This window comes from Chlamydotis macqueenii, chromosome 1, assembly GCF_036417535.1.
Source record: "Chlamydotis macqueenii isolate bChlMac1 chromosome 1, bChlMac1.mat, whole genome shotgun sequence".
Classification (NCBI taxonomy): Eukaryota; Metazoa; Chordata; class Aves; order Otidiformes; family Otididae; genus Chlamydotis; species Chlamydotis macqueenii.
Window position 1 is genome coordinate 136,719,773 of NC_141556.1, and position 20,871 is coordinate 136,740,643.

General features: G+C 40.3%; 1 protein-coding gene across 2 annotated transcripts in view; it reads left to right on the forward strand.

Moving 5' to 3' along the window:
• The window catches only part of ARHGAP6 (Rho GTPase activating protein 6), a 331,853-nt gene that overhangs the window by 247,503 nt on the left and 63,479 nt on the right, over positions 1-20,871 (forward strand). For both annotated transcript variants that reach the window (XM_086768124.1, XM_086768132.1), the window contains exon 2: positions 17,142-17,301. In XM_086768124.1, the coding sequence (XP_086624250.1) occupies positions 17,142-17,301 (160 nt within the window). The remainder of the gene's footprint in view (positions 1-17,141; positions 17,302-20,871) is intronic.

Below are 20,871 nucleotides of genomic sequence, written 5' to 3' on the forward strand. Positions count from 1 at the left end.
AAAAGTTCCTGTTTCTCACTGCTGGTTCGAAGTGGTGTTGAGTGTGTCTAGTTAGACAGAGATGCCTGTATTTTGAAAGGAATCCCACTGTGGGTCTGGTCTACCCCATAGCTCATCTGTCAGCATTTGAAACATCAGTAATTACTCAGCACTTTTGCCATTGTTGACTTTAACTACTCCATCAAATGCAAAGGGTAGAACTTCACAAAGTCTAAGGGATTCCTCAAGGATAAGCTAATTAATTCTGTAGTGAATGATGTATGAGTAATAATAATAAAAATAATAACAGCAGTAACGTATTCTTTCATTAATTCTGTGCTGCATGAGAAGTCATACAGGAAAAGCATGTTTAATGTTTATTCAGTGGAGGGTGTGAACAGAAGTTTAAGGGAAGTAACCTTCTATGGAAGTAGCCTATTCTGTGGAATAATAAACATGAAGTTATACATTTAACAGATGCTTCATTCTTTATTATTCCCTCCATTTCCGTCTGCGGACACTATTGGGTATTTGTAACCATCTTCATAAAAATATCTCTTGTATATAGTGAGTATAATTTATTCAGCCCAAATCATGTATATCATTAATTGTGACAGTCCTGTGAGATACTGACTGCTTCTGTATGACTCAGAGCTGTATTAGGAGAAAATGCTACTAAGGTGAATTCCAGTTTCTCCCAGATATCTGCCACCAGCAGAAATGTGCCGGCTCCGTCCTGCTGCAGCCCAGTTACCCCTGGGGAAGGAGCAGCTTGGGGGGCTGCCCATGATTTTCCTAATGCCAGGAATTCTAATTGCACTCTTCAAAGGAAGAACTACTTGGCTCTTGAGAAAAGCAGAGTGATGAAAATGGCTTTAAAATAACCAGATGGAATTTAAAAGTGTGTTTGAGTTCCTTTTCTCAGGTTCTCACCTTCCAAAAGCGCAGAGCGCCCACCTGCAGGCTTCTCTCTGCAATGGCTGGAGCTTTACATATTCCTTACGTATTCCTTACATAAATATATACACTGAGATCTGCCTATACTTTCACGTATCTCCTGGAGATAAGGCTTTAAAGCAAATACCAAATATCACAAAGTTACCTTGTAAAAATACTGTGAAATATGTGAGGGTAACAAATGCCTTTAAAATCAACGTAATCTTTAAAAAATGTACCTAGTTTTCAACTCAGCCCCTGGAAAGTCATTCTTGTAGCTGAGGATATTTATTCTGTTCCATTTTTTGAATGGGATGCAGCTGTTGAATTCTTCAGACCTGAGTAAAGGCTCCTAAAGAGCTTTATTTATATCAGGCTTTTTTCTGTCCTTCACTGCTTCTGAAGAAATAGCCACAAATTCAGCTAATGGAAGTTGTTGTGCTGCAGCTGAGCTTACAAAGTCCTGCTGCTTTGCTGGGGTGACTTTTCTGAAGAGCTGGACCCTTCTGTGAGAATGTATGTGTAGTTATATTAAAGCATGTGAGTGTGACTTCCAAGGGTGGTTGGCACGTGGTAGGCCCCAGCGCAGCAGCTCCCGTAGGAGGTCCCTGGGGATTCGGAGAACAAGGAGTACATCTAAGGTGATCAACTAAAATTCATCCGCAGCCTGTCAGAAGCACATTGCAATGATACTTAAGTGTATAATCCCTTTTATTTCAAAATACAGGCTTATGGCTTGAGTTCCCCTTCAATAAATCTTATGATTATTAATGAGCTGTGTCAAATAATCTCCTTTAGGTCATTAAAGGGCATAATGCAGATAAGAACTTCTTAGATCCTATAATCCTCAAAATGAATTTGCTCTCTAGACCTCTGTGTTACCAGAAATCTTTGACAGTCAGCTGAAATGCTGTGATATTTCAATGTCAGTGGAGTTTGATAGAAGTTCAAAATCTATATGCTGTGCTGCTATGTGTCTGTGGATCAGGGAGCTCTTCGTGTGGCAACAGTGTGAGACCCAGCAGCAGACCTAACCTGGCAAGCAGTTGTTGATTTTTTTTTTTATTTTTTTTTTTCCCAAGGATGTTGCAGTAAAAGCTCTTCAACATCCTGTGTCTGCGTGCCTTTTTTTTAGTAAGAGCTTCATACCATCTCTTAAAACCCACTCTCTTGGTTCCTTCTTTTTTTTGCTAAGCACTTTCCTCAATTGATAATGAAAAGCGAAATTGGAAGAGGTTAGTGTGACTCTTTCAGCTGACTAATGTGTATTTTAATTACAGTATTAATAATGTCAATAAGAAGAGGTGAACAGCTGCTGTGGCCACTTATCACAGATTAAAATAATTGGATTGAGGATGTCTGCTAGATTGCCATTAAAAATTTTTAGTAGGAGCAGAAAGCATTTGGCTGTCGCAAACAAAGCATACAGGGAGGAAGAGGCGAGAAGAAATAGGAGAGAGGGGTAAGAAGGGGACACTGGAAAGCTTTCATGTTGTTCATTCATCTAAAAATAGGTTTTTGGTCTGCCTCTGAGTTTGTTTATGTTTGTCTTTTATTTGGAGACTATGGATGGAGACGAGTCTTTTCAAATGCTTTGGGAGCAGGGCCTGCACTCTTTAAGCTTTAAGTTTCAGAAACAGGACTTGGAGCCTTGGTTGTGCGTGTTAGGAGCTGCTGCTAGCTTCTTCTGGCCATGATGCTGCTTCCAAGAGCTGGATGAGGTCCTTGCTGCACCCTCCTCTTACCAAATACTCTTTTAAAATCTAGTGCGTTGTTTTCCAAAACACCATTTGAATCTGTAGCTCTGTGTATGCTCTGCTTTCTGCTGGCAAGAAATCTAAACATGCCCAAAGATGGGAGTTTGTCCTTGCAATTCAACTTCTGGTGAGGTGTGGGCTGTACCTAATGTTGTTCATCGCATGTGGGTTTTAAACTTCAATAAAGGCAAAATCCACTGTATGGCTTTTGTAAAAGCAAAGCTGCCGTGTGAGGTTTTCAAGATATTGCAATTACTCAGAATATGCTTTCGAAAGTCTTTGAGAAAAAATAGACCATACACTTCTCCTGCTATTCAGAGATTACAGCAGCAGCATGTCTGAGCAAACTCAGCTTTGATTCCTCCAGGACTGCCTTTCAACTCTTCATCAGCTTACCAGAGTCTCTGCAACTCCTTCCGAGGTTTTCCTTTTCTAGAAACGGGAATGATGCTGCACGTTCTCTCTTAATCTTCTGTCTCACTTGTATGGGCTTTGTTAAAGCCTAATATAATTTGTGGGAGTACTTACGTCATCTCTTTTGGAGTCATCCGTTTCTGCTAATAGGTAACACTTAAAATAATGAGATAAAAAACTCCAGTTGAATATAATTAATTGACTTTTATTTGCTTTCTGCTTTTTAGAGTTTGTGAGGCACAGGCAGTCTTCGGGGCAGACGAGGTGTTTTGTGGTTACTGGGCCAGACAGCACAGATATCATTAAAGTGCCTCTTTTGCATATGCAATTTGCTACCACTTCTGTATTTTCACAGGTCTTAGGATCCATATCAAGCGTAAATCTAATAGAGGTGGTTGTACTTCTCTTCTTTATTTTTATTTTTGAGTGAACTGTATCACTTGAGCTTAGTGCATCCTTGCATGACTGTGTATGCCCAGTCTGTCTCTGGGGCTCCCCGGTATAATTCAAAAGGAATCCAGGGAAGGCTGAAGTAGTCAGCATTTTTCAATTACTTTTCATGGAAATACAAAAATGGAATGTGTTTTTGTTGAAAATAGCTCTACCATGTCTCCTGGAAGCTATTCTGCAGGGGTTTTTTTTGGTTTTTTTTTTTGTTTGTGTTTTTTGTTGTTGTTGTTGTTTTGTTTGTTTTTGTTTGTTTGGGGTTTTTTTTTATACCCCGAGTTCTTTTTAATGAGCCATAAGGGACTTTCACAGTGCAGTGCCATCCCTGGAGGTGAAGGAAGGACTCTGCCACCGGCATCCCTGCTCACAAGGTGAAAGGTAGCCAAGCATGCAAGGCACTTGAATCACAGCTCCCATGGGGCATACCAGTGTTTTGTACCTGAAAACATCTTCTTTCTTAGCTGCAAACTTTTTTTGAACTTTTTGACCAAGCCATCATTTTTTTTTTCCACCGAAGACATATCTTTCATGAGTATTTTTTAAGAGAAAACTCTAATTTCTTTTTCCACTGAAAAAAATGAGATTTTAGGTCAGTTCCATTTCTGAAGCTATTTTTGATAGTCCCATGAGGTTTTTGTGGCCAGTATTGGTCATTGGTGTAACAAGAGATCAGCCAGAGGAATTCTCAGCTGCCTGCTAATTCAGTTCTCCTAATCCTGTGCCCCTCTGGAGTGAGAGTCAAGTCCTTGGAATTTAGCATAATTAAGAAACAAATTAAAAGTCCCATACTACTGATCTGTGAAAGATGAAGTTGTAGTATCAGAATCACTTAACCAGTTTCTCAATGGGAGTTTAGGTCAAGCTCAGTTTAAAGTTTTAAGGTGAGTATTTTTGAGTGCTCTGGGAAGAAATTAATCCAAGGTAGACCACAGAAGTTGTGCATTTTCTTCCATTTTTTTTTTTTTTCTCATAGAGTATATTTTATATAACCTCTGCATAAACTGTGAACATTTTGTATTATAACATCCCATCTTGAATAGCGTATTTTTAAGTATAAAGCCATACATTACTGAAAAAAAAGTAGTTTGAAATGGGGAAAAAATATTCCCCAGATGTACTGGTAGCTGATAGAAATGATATAAAAATAAGATCATCTAGGTGTAGATAGTACCCCAAAGGATCCCGATTTTTTTGCAAAGAACATTGTTAGCTACTGAATAACCTGAAAAGCCCCGGTTCAAGGCAGAACTTAACAGGTACTGCTGGACTTCTCAGTTTCTGAGACGGAAGCCCTTGCTATCAACCTGTAGTTCCAATAAAGACTTCCAATGCAGTTGCACATTTTTTATCCAAGGTAAAGAGACATAATCATATCGAGGGCTCATAAATACAAGGGGGACAGGCTAGTTGGATTTGTCACAGCCACTCTATTTTGTCTTTCAGCAGGCCACCAAAAAAGGCTGGTGGCTTTTAGATTGTTTGCTTGCAGGGCAGCTGCTGTGCAGAGCCTGGAAATGGCAATTCCTTCGTCATGTGGTTTGAGCAAGTGGGTTCATGTAAGAGCATGTCCCCATTTCCAGTTATATAAATAGCAGAGTTTTGCTCAATTAGAGGAGACTCAAAGAATAATGGCACAAGAGATACAGAACTACAAATGTACAGCATAATTACGAGATGACTAGCAGGACACTGATCTCGGGCTACAGCATTTTGACGCAGAGAGAGAAATCTAACGTCAGTGCCTTGGGTTTGTGTTGGGGTGTAAGTGCAATTGATGACAGTTCTTTTCTGAGAAAGTTATACAGCTCTCTTTGCAGCTAAGGCAGTTCTTTTCCTTGGAAATCTCATAATGGATGATGCTTAGCGTGCAGCATGCTGGCTGTCCTTAGCACTGCTCAGCTCTGGGTAGTGGCGTGGAAGGAGACTGGAAATGGAGGCGAGGAGCTGCGTGATTTGATCTAAGAGGCACTGGAAATGCTGAGGCCTGTGCGTTGATTTCCCTGGGCTTTCGATAAGGCTCCAAAACTAGGGCCATCTGATATTTGTGTTTGCTGCTACCAGGCAGGTGCTGGTGGCCAAGACGTTGAGCCAGGAAGGGCTGGGTGCGTTTCTGAGCTGTGAGTGCAGGCTCTGGTACCCCGGCGAGTGGGAGGCTGTTCAGCCTACCTTGATTTAGAGATGCATGAAGCATCCGGGTGAATACATGGGAAAACCACAATCTCCCTTGCTGTTGCCGTGAACTCTAGCCCGTGGTTTCTCCTGTTCTGTAAGCGCTAGGTTGTGCCAGTCGAGAAACAAAAGTTGTTGCACTGAATGATGACTTCCCTACGTGGCATTTCACCATCAAGATCATTGATGATTCACTGTTTGTTTTTCACAAATTTCCTATGCTCCCTGCCCACGCACTATAGATGACAGCATTGTGTATGGGGACTGTGAACATGACAGACATTATTTATGAAGCAGTGCCTTTATCAAGGATTTTTTTTTTTTTCTTCCCTAGCAAACTGTGTAAGATGCTCAGGCTCTGTCTTGCTGTTGTCAAAACCGTGTTGTAAGTATAACTGGCCTGCATGTTCAAGTGGAAGGTTTTCAAAGGTGTTTTAAAAAGCTACAAACTAACTGCATGAGAAGGTCAGGCAGAAACCATGGAGTGCTCCTCACTGTGCTCCAAGGAGCCACGGCAGCTGCGTCCAACACTCTTTTGGCTGCTCCTGATAGGGAGGGTTTGGACAGTTACAGTCAGTTTTGAAGGAGCCATGAGGCAGAAAGATTTTTTTTTTTTTAATTGTTTTTTATTTGAGGGGATGGGTTTTTTGGTTTTGTTTTTTTTTTTTTTTGAGGGGAGACAAGCCCCTTCCTCAGCACCCCTTGCACTGTCTTGGGACAGCTCCTCCAGAGTAAGAAGCAGAGAACCTGGTCACAACTTGTCTGGGTGACTGGGCTTTCTGCTGGACTCAGCTCTCGGTTTGCTTCAAAGCAGAGAAATGAAAAAGCTTTCCCCCTTAAGACTCATGACATCTGGCAGCAAAAGGTGTCCTGGGTGTTGCAGCTGGTCTTTCTTGCATGCTCAGTATACAGCTTCAGGACAACGACATTATGCTTACCTTATTCTTATTTTACAAAATGTCATAGTTGGATTCGAGTTCTTAACTCAAATCTAGTTTGATCAAATACTGAAGGACACTGAAGACGCAAGAGAACTTAATTAATGAGTAAGGAAACAGACTAATCTCATACATAGTGTGGTAGAGATAAGTGTGATGGAGACCATGTGCTGAATGTGGTGTTCATGGTGACACAGGGTTTAATTTTTTCATGCTTTAGCTGCACTTGAAGAGGACAGGACAGCTTTGACTCAGTGAGGGGAAAAAACTGGTAGTACCAACCACTTAAAAGGCTCTGGAGATCCATCAACAAACTGGGAGCCCTCAAATACAGTTTGTTTTCAGACCACTTTCGTGACCTTGCGTGTTTTCATAGCTGGACTGAGAGGAAAGAGAAGTAGTGTCACATTTGTAAACCAAACTGCATAATTAGGCTGATTTGTGTGTGAGTGGCTTCATCAGGTGGCTTGCTTTGGAGTCCACCGTGACGTTTTTATTCTTTTCTGTATGGTCTGTGAATGAAGGCTCTATAACCTGGGCAGTTGTGAGCAAAGTGTGCTGAGGATAGAGACTTCTTGAAAGTTGATGGCATGACAGCTGCAGCTACATAGGTTCAGTGTGGCAAATAACAGTTTCTGTAAGCATCAGATTTTATGGCCATGACTGTGTTATTGTTGCATTTTTAATTTTGAGTTAGCTGCATAGAAGAAAGTAGAGACCAAGAGCTGTTCATCTGGCTCGGTCCGTGAGGAGCTTGTAACTCTAGCAATTGTTTCTGTTTTTCATAACAGTGGGAACTTTATGGGCTGTTTTTCTGTCTCTGTCCAAAATAAATGTGCTGCTTAAAAACAAAGAAGTCCTGGACTGTCTGGCAGGACGCAGTTTGAACTTGGGGTGCCTCAGGTTGGAGGGGCAGTTTACAAAATGTACGTTTTTCCTAAAAATTGATGTTGCAGCGCAGTGATTTTATTTGTGTGGATCCATTTTATATTTTTTGCCTTGGAATGCCACATTTTTAATGAGCCTTCCTGTTAATAGACAATGCTGAGCAGCAGTGTGGTCTTTCCAGGTATGTACACTGATCCATCAATCTGTCCTATAGCTGTATATCTATTCAGAGCAGTTTGTATAGTTCCAGTGTAGCTGAAGTAGTTTCTTAAAAAAAAAACGTTTAAACTCTTGTTTGTTATTTAACTTAATGGCAAATCAGCAGATTCATATGTGCAAGCAGGATATTTTTTTTTATAAGAAGTGCTGAAGTAGCACTTCTTAATAAGCTGAAGTGTTGTCTTTTGCTGTGCATTGCAAGAAGAGAGCATGCACTGTTTCAGTACATGGAAAACAGAGGAAAAGTAATTACATAGATGAAAAGTAATTACAGTTCTAGTGAGTGCGAAGCCACCTTTTTGTTCTCCCAATATTTTTCCTAATTATTGGACTCATATTTTTTTAACTTTTCTGTAGAGAATTCTCTTTGTAGGGTCTTCAGGGGAGCGTCGGTCATCAAACAGCTGCCAGTGTGAGTGAAATTTCATATCCTAGATCTTAAAAAAACAAACAAGCAAACCAAAAAAAAAAGCCCCAAAAACCCCAAAACAAACAAACAAAAACAAAAGGAAAAAACCAGAAAACAGAGCAAGAAACATAGTCCCAATAGACTGGAGTCGATAGGCAGAGCACTGCAACTGACTTAGTGCTACAAACTTCTCCTGGGCTGCCTGGCACCAGTGGGTAGGACAGGGTAGTCTTTGCACGCGTGAACATAGTGTGAGAGTGTAAAACCAAAATGGAAATGTTGAGTAATTATGTGGCAAATAAAGTTAAAACTCCTAATCCCTAAAAGCTAGTTGCTTACTTTCTATGTATTTAAAATATCCCTGCCCCTGCCTCCGAGAGGCCTGCGTACTCTGTGTCGCTGCTGCTTGCAACACTGCTGGCTGGTGATATAAACTCAAGACTCTAAATAAAATTTCCTCAAGTATGGAAATGGTCAGGTAGTACAGGCCTCTTCCCAACTCCTCTGTGTCACAACTGAGTAACTGGGAGCTCTCATGCTGCTTCAGAATGTAAATATTTGGAGATATCTTGCATTTTGTTCCTCTCAACTGAATCACACCCACCTCTGCTCCCCTCTCTCAAAAGAAGGGAAAAAAAATACCTTAGAATTATTTTCCAGCCAAACCTTGTATGTAGGTAGTCAGAATGGCTGTTTTCCACATGCGCAACAGATCTAATTTTCCTTAGACCCAAACCCCTCTCTGTAATTAATATCAGTTTATGGAAAATACTGGTTTGAGCTCTTTGAAACAATAGGGGTTTTTATTGAATTAAAGGCTTTACTATTAGTCAAATCCCAGTTCTTGGAACCATGGAATTAATTATTTTCTTTCATGATGAGATTCTGATGGTATGCTCAATTCAGATAATGTAATCTGCATGTATCTTAAAAGCTCAAAATCCAGGAGGTAAACTGAAGTACTCAAATATATACTTTTGCCTTTGTATGCAATACTCAGGCTGATATGATTTTTGCATGCTTGGAAATGGCAGTGCGTGCTCTCTCACGTGCATTCTCTCTTTCAAATAGTAGATCATCAGCTCCTCTCTAAAATGTTGCCTTTTTTTTTATTTTTTTAATACTGGACATAATAGAAATAGATGGCACTCCTAACTGTTCAAAGCATTTCCTGTGGTCATGTTAATTCTTATTACTGGATGCAAAATGGTTAACTTCTGTGCTGTGCTAGCAGAGATTCCAATTGTTTCACCGGGGCATTATGTACTACTTCAGGACCAGAAAAGCCACAAATAGGACATATGATTATATTAGTTTATTCCAGATTGTTTAAATGCATTTTGCATATGGTTTTGGCCTTATATTTCATGCGCTTAACATTAATCTCATTAGACTTAGGAGAAGAAGCATTATTTCATATTTGAAATCTCATTGGAAATCACGTTTATTAAGAGCGTAACGTGAAGGGATGGCATTCACGACATTAATAGATACTGCAACCTGTATTATTGAGCAAAGATTGTCCTCAGGATGGAGCCAATCTTTCCATGACTTAAGGCACAGGAAAACTCAGAGAGGACATGCCATTCTTTGGGTGTACCACGGGCTGTGGTTCAGTTTCGTGAGCAGTTGAACACAGAGAGCTGTTGGGAGCACCTTTGTGTTGGTCACAGAAACTGGAGTGGGGTCTATTTAAGGGAGCTTTGCCACTAAAATTAACACTCTTGCAGCTATTTTATTTGATTTTGGGTCAGCTGTCATTAGCTTGCAGAGTTCATGTTATTCCTGCTGAAGCAGGAAACTGTTTTAATACTTGCGAAAACCAGCACCAGCCTCTCAAAATATACAGTATATGAACTAATAAAAGAGATAAGAATTCTCCTCTTAATCAACTCAGGCTATCCCAGATCTCTTGGGGTTGAGATTGGTGAAACCTCTGGCTTTTGTGGTGTAGCCCATTACTGTGGTCTCTGATGGTTTAATTACTGCAGGTCAGCTTGTTACTGCGTGCAGTTGTGGTTGTGACAGCTGTGCGTATACTGCCAACCTGCAGCAAAATTCAGAGTATTGCAGTATGGCTTAATTCTCTTTTACTAACAAAAATACACAAAAACCTGTTTATGTGAAGACTGATAATACTTCAGCTACAATTTTACAGTTGCATCTAGGCTTTTTAAGCTGTTCTGTCTCCATTTGGACACCTCCAAAGAAGTAATTAGCCTCTTCTGGGTCTAATTGTGGTGTTTCTGGATAAATTCCTCCAATGATTTTGATACCTGCTGAAGTAAAACATTCAGAACTTGTATTTTGATGCATTTTAATGGAGCTTTCTAACTTGTGGAATTTGGTTTTTGGGATGTATAAAAAGTTCAGTACAGAGTGGGTATGTTAGAGGTGAATATTTTGCTAGGCAATACTTTTGTACATCATTCATGTTTATTAATGTCAGAAAAGGAATGAAATACATCTCCATTACACATCAGTTTTTTTTTTAAGAGAATGCCTTTTAAATATTGTAAACATGAAATAGTATCCTGAGGCATTTGGAAAACTTGGAGAGGTTGATTGTAGAAGAACAGGAAATATTTTTTACTTTATTTTAGCAATTTTAATACTGCTGTGAAAGCATGCTCATTCTTCCGCTCCCTGTTTACCCTTAGACTAAAGTTAGAAAGGGTTTTTATTTTTTTTTTTGCCCTTGATAAATGGAAATTACCATTGTAATATACTGAAATGTGTATCTTTACTTGGGCACGGGTTCACGCCGTCTTGCTAGATGAACCATTTCTGCTTTGGGTGTGAATTCTGCCTCCCCTGTGGGAAATACCAGCTTTCCAGTGTCCCACAGGGGTTGTCTTACAGTACCGATCCTGAGGATGGGAAGTTCCAGCCTTGGGAATGAGACAGGGTGTGAGGAAGTGTCTGTCTTCGGCAACACCATGGCTGTATTAGTTGCCATTAAATAGTTTCGATATCTAAACCACTGTTTTGTAAAGTGTGATCTTTTTGACAAAGCTGATAGCTTCTTCTGCACATACATTATTTAATATGCATAAGTACAATATAATATGAGATAAGGTAACTTTAGTGCAAGGCTCCGAACTGTGACACAGGGTCATCTGGACTGTACTTATTCTCTTCTTAATGCAGACATTATATTAATAATTTTACCACTGACGTCAAGGGGAACAGGATGTCACCCTAGATAACGACCTTAATGAAGTCTTTCTTAATGAAGATTAATTGTTGGGGCCTCATGCTTGGTGCATCCGTGCTTCGATGTCACGCAGCAAGTCTTGTGCTGCTTCTTATTTAGTATTTAGATGCCGTTTCATTAATCTGCGTGACTTGTCTTCTTTTGTGATACTAGCAGTCCCTTGGGAGCAGCTGTGTGATGCTTACTGTGTTTGGAGATGCCAGTGTCCTATGTTGCACCAGTTTCTAATGCCAGCTGGAAACCATTGCACTGCCTGCCAGGCAGGGCTGGCTATGGAGGAGCATCTGGAAATAGGGTGGCAGGGAGAGTCAAGCTGTAGCACACTCCCACCGTCCCATTGTTTCCTAACACTTCATTAATCTACAGGTAGTTTTGTAGGATACTATTAGGAAAGGACTAGAGATTTGGTCCTTAACTGCATGTAGAGCTAAAATGGTTATTTAATGTAGTTCATTTCCCCCTTCTTCCTAATTCTCAACCTGTCAGGAACAGTATTCTGTACACTGATTCCATATGATAGGATATATAGCTGTACTGGAGTGACTGGCTTTCACTTCAGAACTGGCTTTGGTTCATACTAACAGCAGCACCAGGGAAGTGAGGAAGAGGCAGATTACCTGTGCCAACAGTCAAATTGGGAGAGTTTATGCCTGAGGAGTCTGGGAATAATTTTAGAGAGAGTTGAAATAAATGACCAAAGGAAGTGAAAGGTATGTGGTTTCATGAAGCTTAAAGAAGTAATTAAGCAAACAGAATAAAGACTTTGTAATGCTATATTTGCCATGTTCTTTGCAATAGAATCTTTTTGTGTGCAAATATATTGAATTCTTGTACCGTGGAGACCCATCTAAATACAAGCACATAGCTAAGTGTTGTTAGGGTAGGAGAAAAACAAGTAGACATAATTGGTTTTGATCTTAGTGGTTTCAAATGGACTTGAGCAAAAGACTTAATGAAAAGTAGACAGCTAATCTGATAATGGCATTTACGTAAATGAGTACAGACTGAAGTCATTAACAATAACAGTAATACAGTAAGATAAAAATTGCTTTCTCCATCTTGCATTAAAATTTGTGTTATCTAAAACCACCATGTGCAGGGGTTCTTATTTCTCACCTTGTCCACAATCCACATTACTCACTAGGTTTTAAAATGCCTCAGAGATCAACAGAGGTCAATCATAGCCAGTAGATTTGCATCTACATTCAGGATTGCTTCCAAGTAGTTGTCAGCTGGTTTCTGTATTGTACAAAGGACAGAAGAATGAGACTACCCTAAAAGACATTTGAAAGACTCTGTTAGAAGCTCAGGAGAAAGAGGTCAGGCACACAAGAATAGCCTACACATGCTTAAGAGTAGTTTAAGCGCATAGTGTTACTTAAGTCAGGATGTACCACTTATGTTTATTTTGGAGCTACTGAACATCCAACTCATTTAAAAAAAAAAAAAGCTTGGAAGAATATTAGTAAAACTGTGGTCTGCATCTTTCTAAAAATGTCCTTGTGACTGTGGACAAGACATCAAGAAATAGGGGAAAAGTGGACAGATTCTTCAGAGGCACAAGCTGTAGTTAACCAGTCATCTCCTTTGCTGAGTCATCTGCTCTGGTATTTTAGTTACTTACCTGGTAAGTGAACTGCTCAGTTGAGTGGAGGGAAGATGTTAGATGTTAGTGGGAGGGACAGAGAGAACATGCAGCTGAGCTGGGGACTTGTGAAGGAAAAGAAGTGGCTGGCTGGTGGAAGAAATCAGAGAAGGCTTTTAGTCTGATTTAAGGTTTTGTAAAAGTCAGTTATGAAAACACCCTTGCAGTTAGCAGTTTCTGTCCTATCAAGCTGATTGCTTTATTCCAGGGCAGTATTTCTGTTTGCGATCTTCTCTGTTTGGTTTTGTGTTTTGGGTTTGTTGTGGGATGTTTTTTTGTGGTGTTTTTTGTTTTTCTGGGTTTTTTTTTTGTTTCTTTTTTTTTTTTTTTTTTTTTCCTTCTTGGGAATGAAAGAGCTATTTCCAGGTCATATTCTGACTACAATCCTACAATCTAAATAACAGAAAAAGCCATGTACATATGTCTGAGCATATAGGCAGGGCATGAACTTTGAAAACCAAGTCACTCTGCTTTGGTGCTTAAAGTTCTGCTCCTCTTGAGCTTCTGTAAAGAGCTCTATCAGGCTGATGTTGAAGCTGAAGTAGGCTGATGAAATGTGCCGCCTCATAGGGAGATAAGAACAAAAGATATTCTCCATGCCTGTCCTACCCTTTCCCTCCTTTGGTTGCCCCACAAAGTGGAGAATAGCTTTAGCTAGATGTGACTGATGTAATTGCACCAGCACCCATTCTCCAAGGGAGCTTGTCTTTTCTGGACCTCTCCCAAGCGTGGGTGATTTTGCAGTAATTTACAGACTGTACGTAAAATTGTATGGTGCTTTAGAAGGAAGATCAGGCTTTTAATGTACCTTGTGTCATGCGAAGCGTAGGAGTCATTGAATAGATTTGAATTATCAAATACTGTGTTTTGGCTTGTAGAAGACTGATTCTTTTTTTGCCAAATAAAACAGACTTTTTCAAGAAAACATTTCTTGAGCCTCTCACTTCTTTAGCAGATCAGGAGATTCCACTGGCCCTAACACATAATCTTCCAAAAATATTTTAGTTAATTAGTCATGTGTTCCATTAGCATAGTAAAAACCTGTGTTAATGTGACCTAGCAGAGATTTTTATCAAACCCAGCCAGTATAGAAGAGGAATGTCTTCTTGTCTGCACAACAACTGGACAGAGTAATTCCACATCCTTATTGCTGCTCAGTGACCTGTCGTGGCATTGGAAAGTGCAGACCTTGCATCCCACCATTTTTAGGCAGATATGGCCAACCCAGTGAGCGCCAGGGACATACTGGGAGCTTGCAGACTGCCGGGGGAAAAAAAAAAACAAAACCTGGTTGGAAGGAGCAGCCCTCATAATCTTGTTGGATGCTTTCTTCTTTCCTTTGGTTTTAAACCGTTGACCTACTATAAAAAAAAAAAATGAGGTGAGGCACTCTCTATTAAGGTGAAAGGAGCCTGGGTAGGGTTTCTGAGCCAGTGCTGGGATGGCTGCTCTGCTCATATAAAGGAGCACAGCTGCGTACAAAGAGGCTGACTGGGCTCCCCAAAGCAGAATATTAATGCAGGGCTGTGGCAGAGCTAGCAAGCCCTGTCTCTGGATTCAACTTGTTTGGCAGGGCTGATGTTTGAGCTGGGCACTGCAGGGGTACAGCTCACTGCTTGCAGTTGTAGAGCTAACTCGGATGTAAGGCAGAGGATGCAGAATTACATCCAGAGTTAGATTTGCCCTTGGTAATTTTTATCCAAAAAAGAGCAATAATTCATGTGTGCATGCAAAGTTCAGTTAAGGAATATTTATTAAATTTGTGGTAATTCCTAAAAGCCCCATGCACCCCTTGGTTTTTGTGCTCTACAGAAAACAGGACATGTCCTAAACAATATAAATATTCTGTTACTTCAACATTTTCTAATGGGTATCCTTTTTGCTTACCATCCTCTTTCAAAACTAAACATCCTGGTTAGAATTTTTTTATGGTAGACATATTAGTGATATTTTTGTTTATGAAAATGCTCATCTCAGAGAAATAGATAAGAGAAAATCCCCCCAAATTCTACCATAAAGACTGTAGAACATTTTGTACGTTGTATGTTCATGAGGATTGAATTGCATACTTTTGTACTTGTAAAGTTTCTTTTGCTTTATCAGAGTTGGAAAGGAATTAGTTTCTTGGTATGCATTGTCTGGTTGTGGATTCTGTTCTCAATCACTTTTATCTATAAATGACAACAGCTTTTTTAAAAAATGTAAATGTTTACTTGCAGTTTTGCAAATAAGGTTTATGTGACTCTTGCTGCTTTCGTTTTGCTTGAGTTAAGCTAGTCAGCTTGGCTTATGTCACTGTGCAAACCTTTAGTTTGAAATTACTAAATCTAGCTAATCAACACCGAGGCACTGGAAGAGCAGAAGAGGCAAAAAATGAAGGAACAAATTCCTGTAGTCAAATACTGGGCTAGCACGGAAGTTTGCATACGTGCTCCATGTATATATAAATACCATAAAGGTATTGAGCATAGTACATGCGTTGGGGGTACGGATGGGCGGTTGTTCACGCTGAGGTAACAGCTTTATCTTTTATCATTGCGTGATGACTTACAAAACGTGCTATGAAAAAAAGCTTCCTCGATCAACTCAGACATAGTCCATGCATCATAAGAAGCAGTGTTTAATGTGTAGTTCCTTTGATCTTTATTGCTAGATGATGCTGCGTATCTGTTAATTATTTATGTCTCATAGGTATATGTGAATACACACACGCAGTCATAGGTGTGCATATATAGGTGTGTGTGTGTACACAAATGTATATACAGATTGTATGTGTGCACATGTGTATATGTACACATAAATAGTCAAAATATATAGAAATGTGCACAAAGATGTTTACATACAACAGGATGCATATCTGCTAAGTAAAGTCAAATTTTACTGATTTCTGTAACAAGGAGCTTCAGCCAGTATCTTTTAAAGTCAATGGCCATCCTTTAATTACAGATGTATGTGCAGAACAGATGAATTGTAAGTAAACGGTGAAAAAAAATGAGCATGCAGTGAAGGTATGGATGCTGAAATTTAAACTGAAAATCAGCACTTGAAATGAGAGTGAAGTTTGTTACTTGTTAAGTCTCCCGTGTTGTGATGAAGGGCAGGTTGGTGGATTTGTCTTTACAGCTCAGCTGATATACATCAGAGTTTTTCCATTCTCTACAGCTGCATCAGGTTATACCAACTGACAAGCTTGATGTTGATTTTTTTAACATGATGAGAATGAAAAACAAATTCTTCTTTCTTTCCTTATAGTGCTAAAATGCACTCTTTGATGATGCTTTCATGAATTCTGAAACTCTTACTTGAAGTTAATTGTCAGACTTTAAGCTTGTCTATGTGCTAGCAGTTCTCTTTGACTGATTATTACTTCTCTCACCAGAGCTAAATACTAGCTAAGAGAATAGCTTTTTGTATATGTTCTCACAGGTGGGAGAAAGAACAGCTAAAGCTTTTGATTTGCTTTCCAAGCATAATTGGTACCTTACAGAGATGTAGCGCATCTCATGTTGTTTTCCTGTATAAATTTTAACACATAAGTTGTTATTATGGCTTTTCAAAAAAGTGAAAGAGCTTGTTGTTTAGTTGATCTTGGTCTAAACACAGCATCATCATAAGGAGGGGATGGGATGTGTCAGAAAAGAGAAGGAGTTCTGCCTGGGTGCTCTCTGAACAGCTTGCTGGGGTGGGATTAGCAAGCTGAGGGAGAGATGATGTGTGTTGTCCATGGACCTGGGGAGGTCTGCATATCTGACTGACTGCGCGGGGAAAGGAATGAAGTGACAACTGAGTACTGTACAAAGAAAGCAAACTGGGAAAAGAAGACAAGGGCTTTTTTTTTCCCCTGCTTTGTGCTTTTGGTTACTGGAATCTTAATGTCATTGCAACAATATTTGGTTAAATGGTTTCAGACAGAATTAACTTTTTGTTTTGCATGTCTGTACTCCTTTTAAGGAATGCTGCTCTGAGGAAAACAAAGATATTTCAAAAGTCAGAGATGTCCAAGAAAATGGCCTTTTAGAAAAGAAGACCTGTGTTGTTTTCCTAGCAGTAAAAGATATGGTTCTGTTTATTAAACTGTGCGTACCATATGATGCTTCATATTTTTCCATTTGATTTCCTGTAGGGTGATTTCACTTGGAACAGCATGTCAGGGCGCAGTGTTCGGCTGAAGTCAGTTCCCGTTCAAAGCCTCTCGGAGCTGGAGCGTGCTCGGCTGCAGGAAGTGGCTTTTTATCAGTTGCAGCAGGACTGTGACCTGGGCTGTCAGATTACTATCCCCAAAGGTAAAGACTTGATAAACTGTCTCTGTTTAGTTTGCTAAGCCACTGATTTCATATCACAGCAATAAAAGGGAGAAAACACTTGATTTTTTTATTCCACAGACATTGTCTTCTGTTTCATTTTTTGCTTAAATGTATTAACTACGTATAAATGACTAGTAAAGTTGTTTTTCTGCTGTGTCCAATTCAGGCCACCTGGAGTGGGATCATCTGGTCAAGGACAGATGTCTACTAAGTAGATAATCTAGATCAGACCTACTCATGCTAGGATGTCTTGATACTCAGTTGAGAGAAAAAGGCTTTTCTTACACTTCCTGACATCCAAAAGGATGGAGGTCAGCTAGATCATGCCATAGAAGTGGCTTTTTCACTCTTGGCTCTGGAGGAAGCCAAGTATCACTAGTTCAGACAGACAGTGAAGATGTCTGCATGAAATAAGACGAATCCTACCCAAGTTTTCCTACAGACAGTGGTGCTTATTTCCTAGAAAAAAAAAGTTACTTTTCAGCATAAAACATTGAACTCCTGAAGAATAGGAGATTATTGAAAAGGAGGAGCTCAGGTATCAGAATCCTGATGCAGGATACATACACTAGTAGACCTGTACTTAGGTTACTGTGGAAGGGATCTAAGCTTCACTAATGCAAAAGTTTCCATTGTTTTCTGTAGGCTGGAGATAAAGCCTAGTGAAGACAATTGTTGAGTGATCATCTGCAAATCCAACTTTCCTGTTGTTTCTTTCCAGTTGTTGTATACTTATTTAAGTAATAACAAGGGACCACTGAATTCTCACGTTTGGCTATAAGCAGAGGTCTGTGTGGTAGAGCATACCCAGTGATGCCACAGGAAGTTTTTTAATAAATCAAAGTTAAGCAGAAAGAAAGTTGTCCAGTCTATGAAAATAATGGTGTGGGAGAGAACAAATGTGCATATTCATCAACTTTGTAGGACCTGCAGAAAACTCCTGCCAAAACCAATAAATCACAGCAAGGCATCAGTTTGTAGTGAGATGTATATAATCAACTTCTTCAAGTCCCACCACAGCTCCCCAGTCCTTCAAAAAATATTCTGTCAATATGAAAAATAGTTTACAGGACATTCATAAGAGGAACTGAATCACTGAGGGCACTGCAATATTTTCTGGCAGTCTGAACTGCCTCTGGCTGTTCTAGTGGGAAATGAATATACATATATGGAGGCAATACCATCCAAGACAATAAGAGGATACATATTCATAGAATCATAGAATGGTTAGGGTTGTAAGGGACCTTCAAAGGTCATCTAGTCCAACCCCCTGCAAGGAGCAGGGACATCTCCAACCAGATCAGGTTGCTCAGAGCCCTGTCCAATGTGGCCTTGAATGTTACCAGGGATGGGGCATCCACCACCTCTCTGGGCAACCTGTTCGAGTGTTCCACCACCCTCATTGTAAATAATTTCTTCCTTATATCTAGTCTAAATCTACCTTTTTTTTAATTTAAAACCATTACTCCTTGTCCTATTGCAACAGGCCCTGCTAAAGAGTTTCTCCTCGTCTTTCCTATAAGCCCCCTTTAGATACTGGAAGGCTGCTATCAGGTCTCCCCGGAGCCTCCTCTTCTCCAGGCTGAACAGCCCCAACTGTCTCAGCCTGTCCTCACAGGAGAGGTGCTCCAGCCCTCTGACCATCTTCATGGCCTCCTCCATGGACTCTCTCCGACAGGTCCATATCCTCCTCATTTTGGGGGCTCCAGAGCTGGATGCAGTACTCCAGGTGGAGTCTCAGGAGAGCAGAGTAGAAGGGCAGAATCACCTCCGTCAATCTGCTGGCCACACATCTCTTGATGCAGCCTAGGATGTGGTTGGCTTTGCGGGCTGCAGGCGTGCATTGTTGGCTCATGTTGAGCTTCTCGTTTACCAGCACACCCAAGTCCTTCTCCTCAGGGCTGCTCTCAATCCCTTTTCTGCCCAGCCTGTATTTGTGCCTGGGCTTGCCCTGACCCATGTACGGGACCTTGCACTTGGCCTTGTTGAACTTCATGAGGTTTGCGCCGGATGGCATCCTGTCTGTCAGGCATGTTGACTGCACCACACATCTTGGTGTTGTCTGCAGGCTTGCTGAGGATGCACTCAATCCCATGTCACTGAAGAAGATGTTAAACACTACCGGTCCCAGTGTAGACCCCTGGGGAACACCACTTATCACTGATCTCCATCTGGACATTGAGCCATGTTCAGAAATGTTGAGCTTTGGAAAGTGAATACTATTTTTATGTTCTCCTTGCTGTTTTCTCCTGGGGCTACCATGAAAGGCCCACCATCTGGGAAAGCCAGGATCTTTTCCTAGTCAACTCACCCTTGCTTTGCAAGATCCTTTGGAGTCACTGTTAAACGTTTCCTGGTTTTAAAAAAAAAAAAAAAGACCTGTAGAACTAGTACTATCTGAGAGAGCTGGAGGAGCTTTCTAGGTTTGTAGAGATCCAGGCATAGAAAGATGTGTCTACAGCTCTCTTCTACTTCAGAGAATGCCACATGAAAATATTCAGGAGCAGAGGGTAGTGGGGGAAACCTACGTATTTGAAAATATAGAGAGCTGTTTTGAAAGTTGGGATTGTTTGTGGTTCTTTGTTCTTCAGAACTTGTGAGTGAATGACATTAGAACATGCTCATGCCTGCTGGGCACTTGCTTCCTGCAGCCATTTGAGTAATTACATTTACTGGCATAGGTATTGTGGTAAGTAAAAATTCATTGTTCTTGGGTAACAAGTGTTTGTGCCAAACCTGCTTGCGTAGAAGTTAAGTCAGAGTTCAGAAGCATCTGCCTTATCTTTCCAATCACAGTTATGCCATTATTGGTTGCTTCTTCATAATGTTTCAGTCCTTCTGCACTCAGAAGCCCCCTTTGTCACAGCAAGTGCAGTCAGCACTTTCAGGGCACATCTGGCTATTGCCACACTTGTGGAGGAATGCATAGAATGTAATACCTCATATGCAGTCCCTCTCCTCTGCTGCATTGCAACCATTACCGTTAATGAAGCTCATTACTGGCATCTCTTAGTTAAATATCCTGTGGTCACAGAGAAAGGACCACCTCCCACAGCAATTTATTTAAGCCAGCATGTCATTTAAAATACTCTACGATTACACTGCAGTAGGCGATTAGAATGAATCCAAATTGATCAAGAGTTATGTATGTATGACAGAGATGCTTCAGGTTTGTTTCTTGTTCTATTGTTTTTCTGCCTCATATCTGTCTTTCAGATTCTGTAATCAACATCTTTCTCAGATCCCATGTCAATGTCATGCTCTCATCTGCCACCGGTAACTACGGCAAGAATCAGTTATCCTCTCTCTGGGTTAATGTGTTACGTTCCAAGAGGCTGTAATTTCCAAGCAAAGCATTGCACAGTTTCTCTACCAACACAATTACTTTGTGGAAGATTTTTTAAGTTGTTGCCTGATGTTCTGAATGGCACAACAGTACAATTCTGGTGAAACTTCTTTACAGCTGCTGTTCAGAATATACTCTGTTTTTCTCTCATTTCAAGAAAGTCAGTCTTCTCATTATAAAGAGAAAAAAAAAACAGTGGTGAA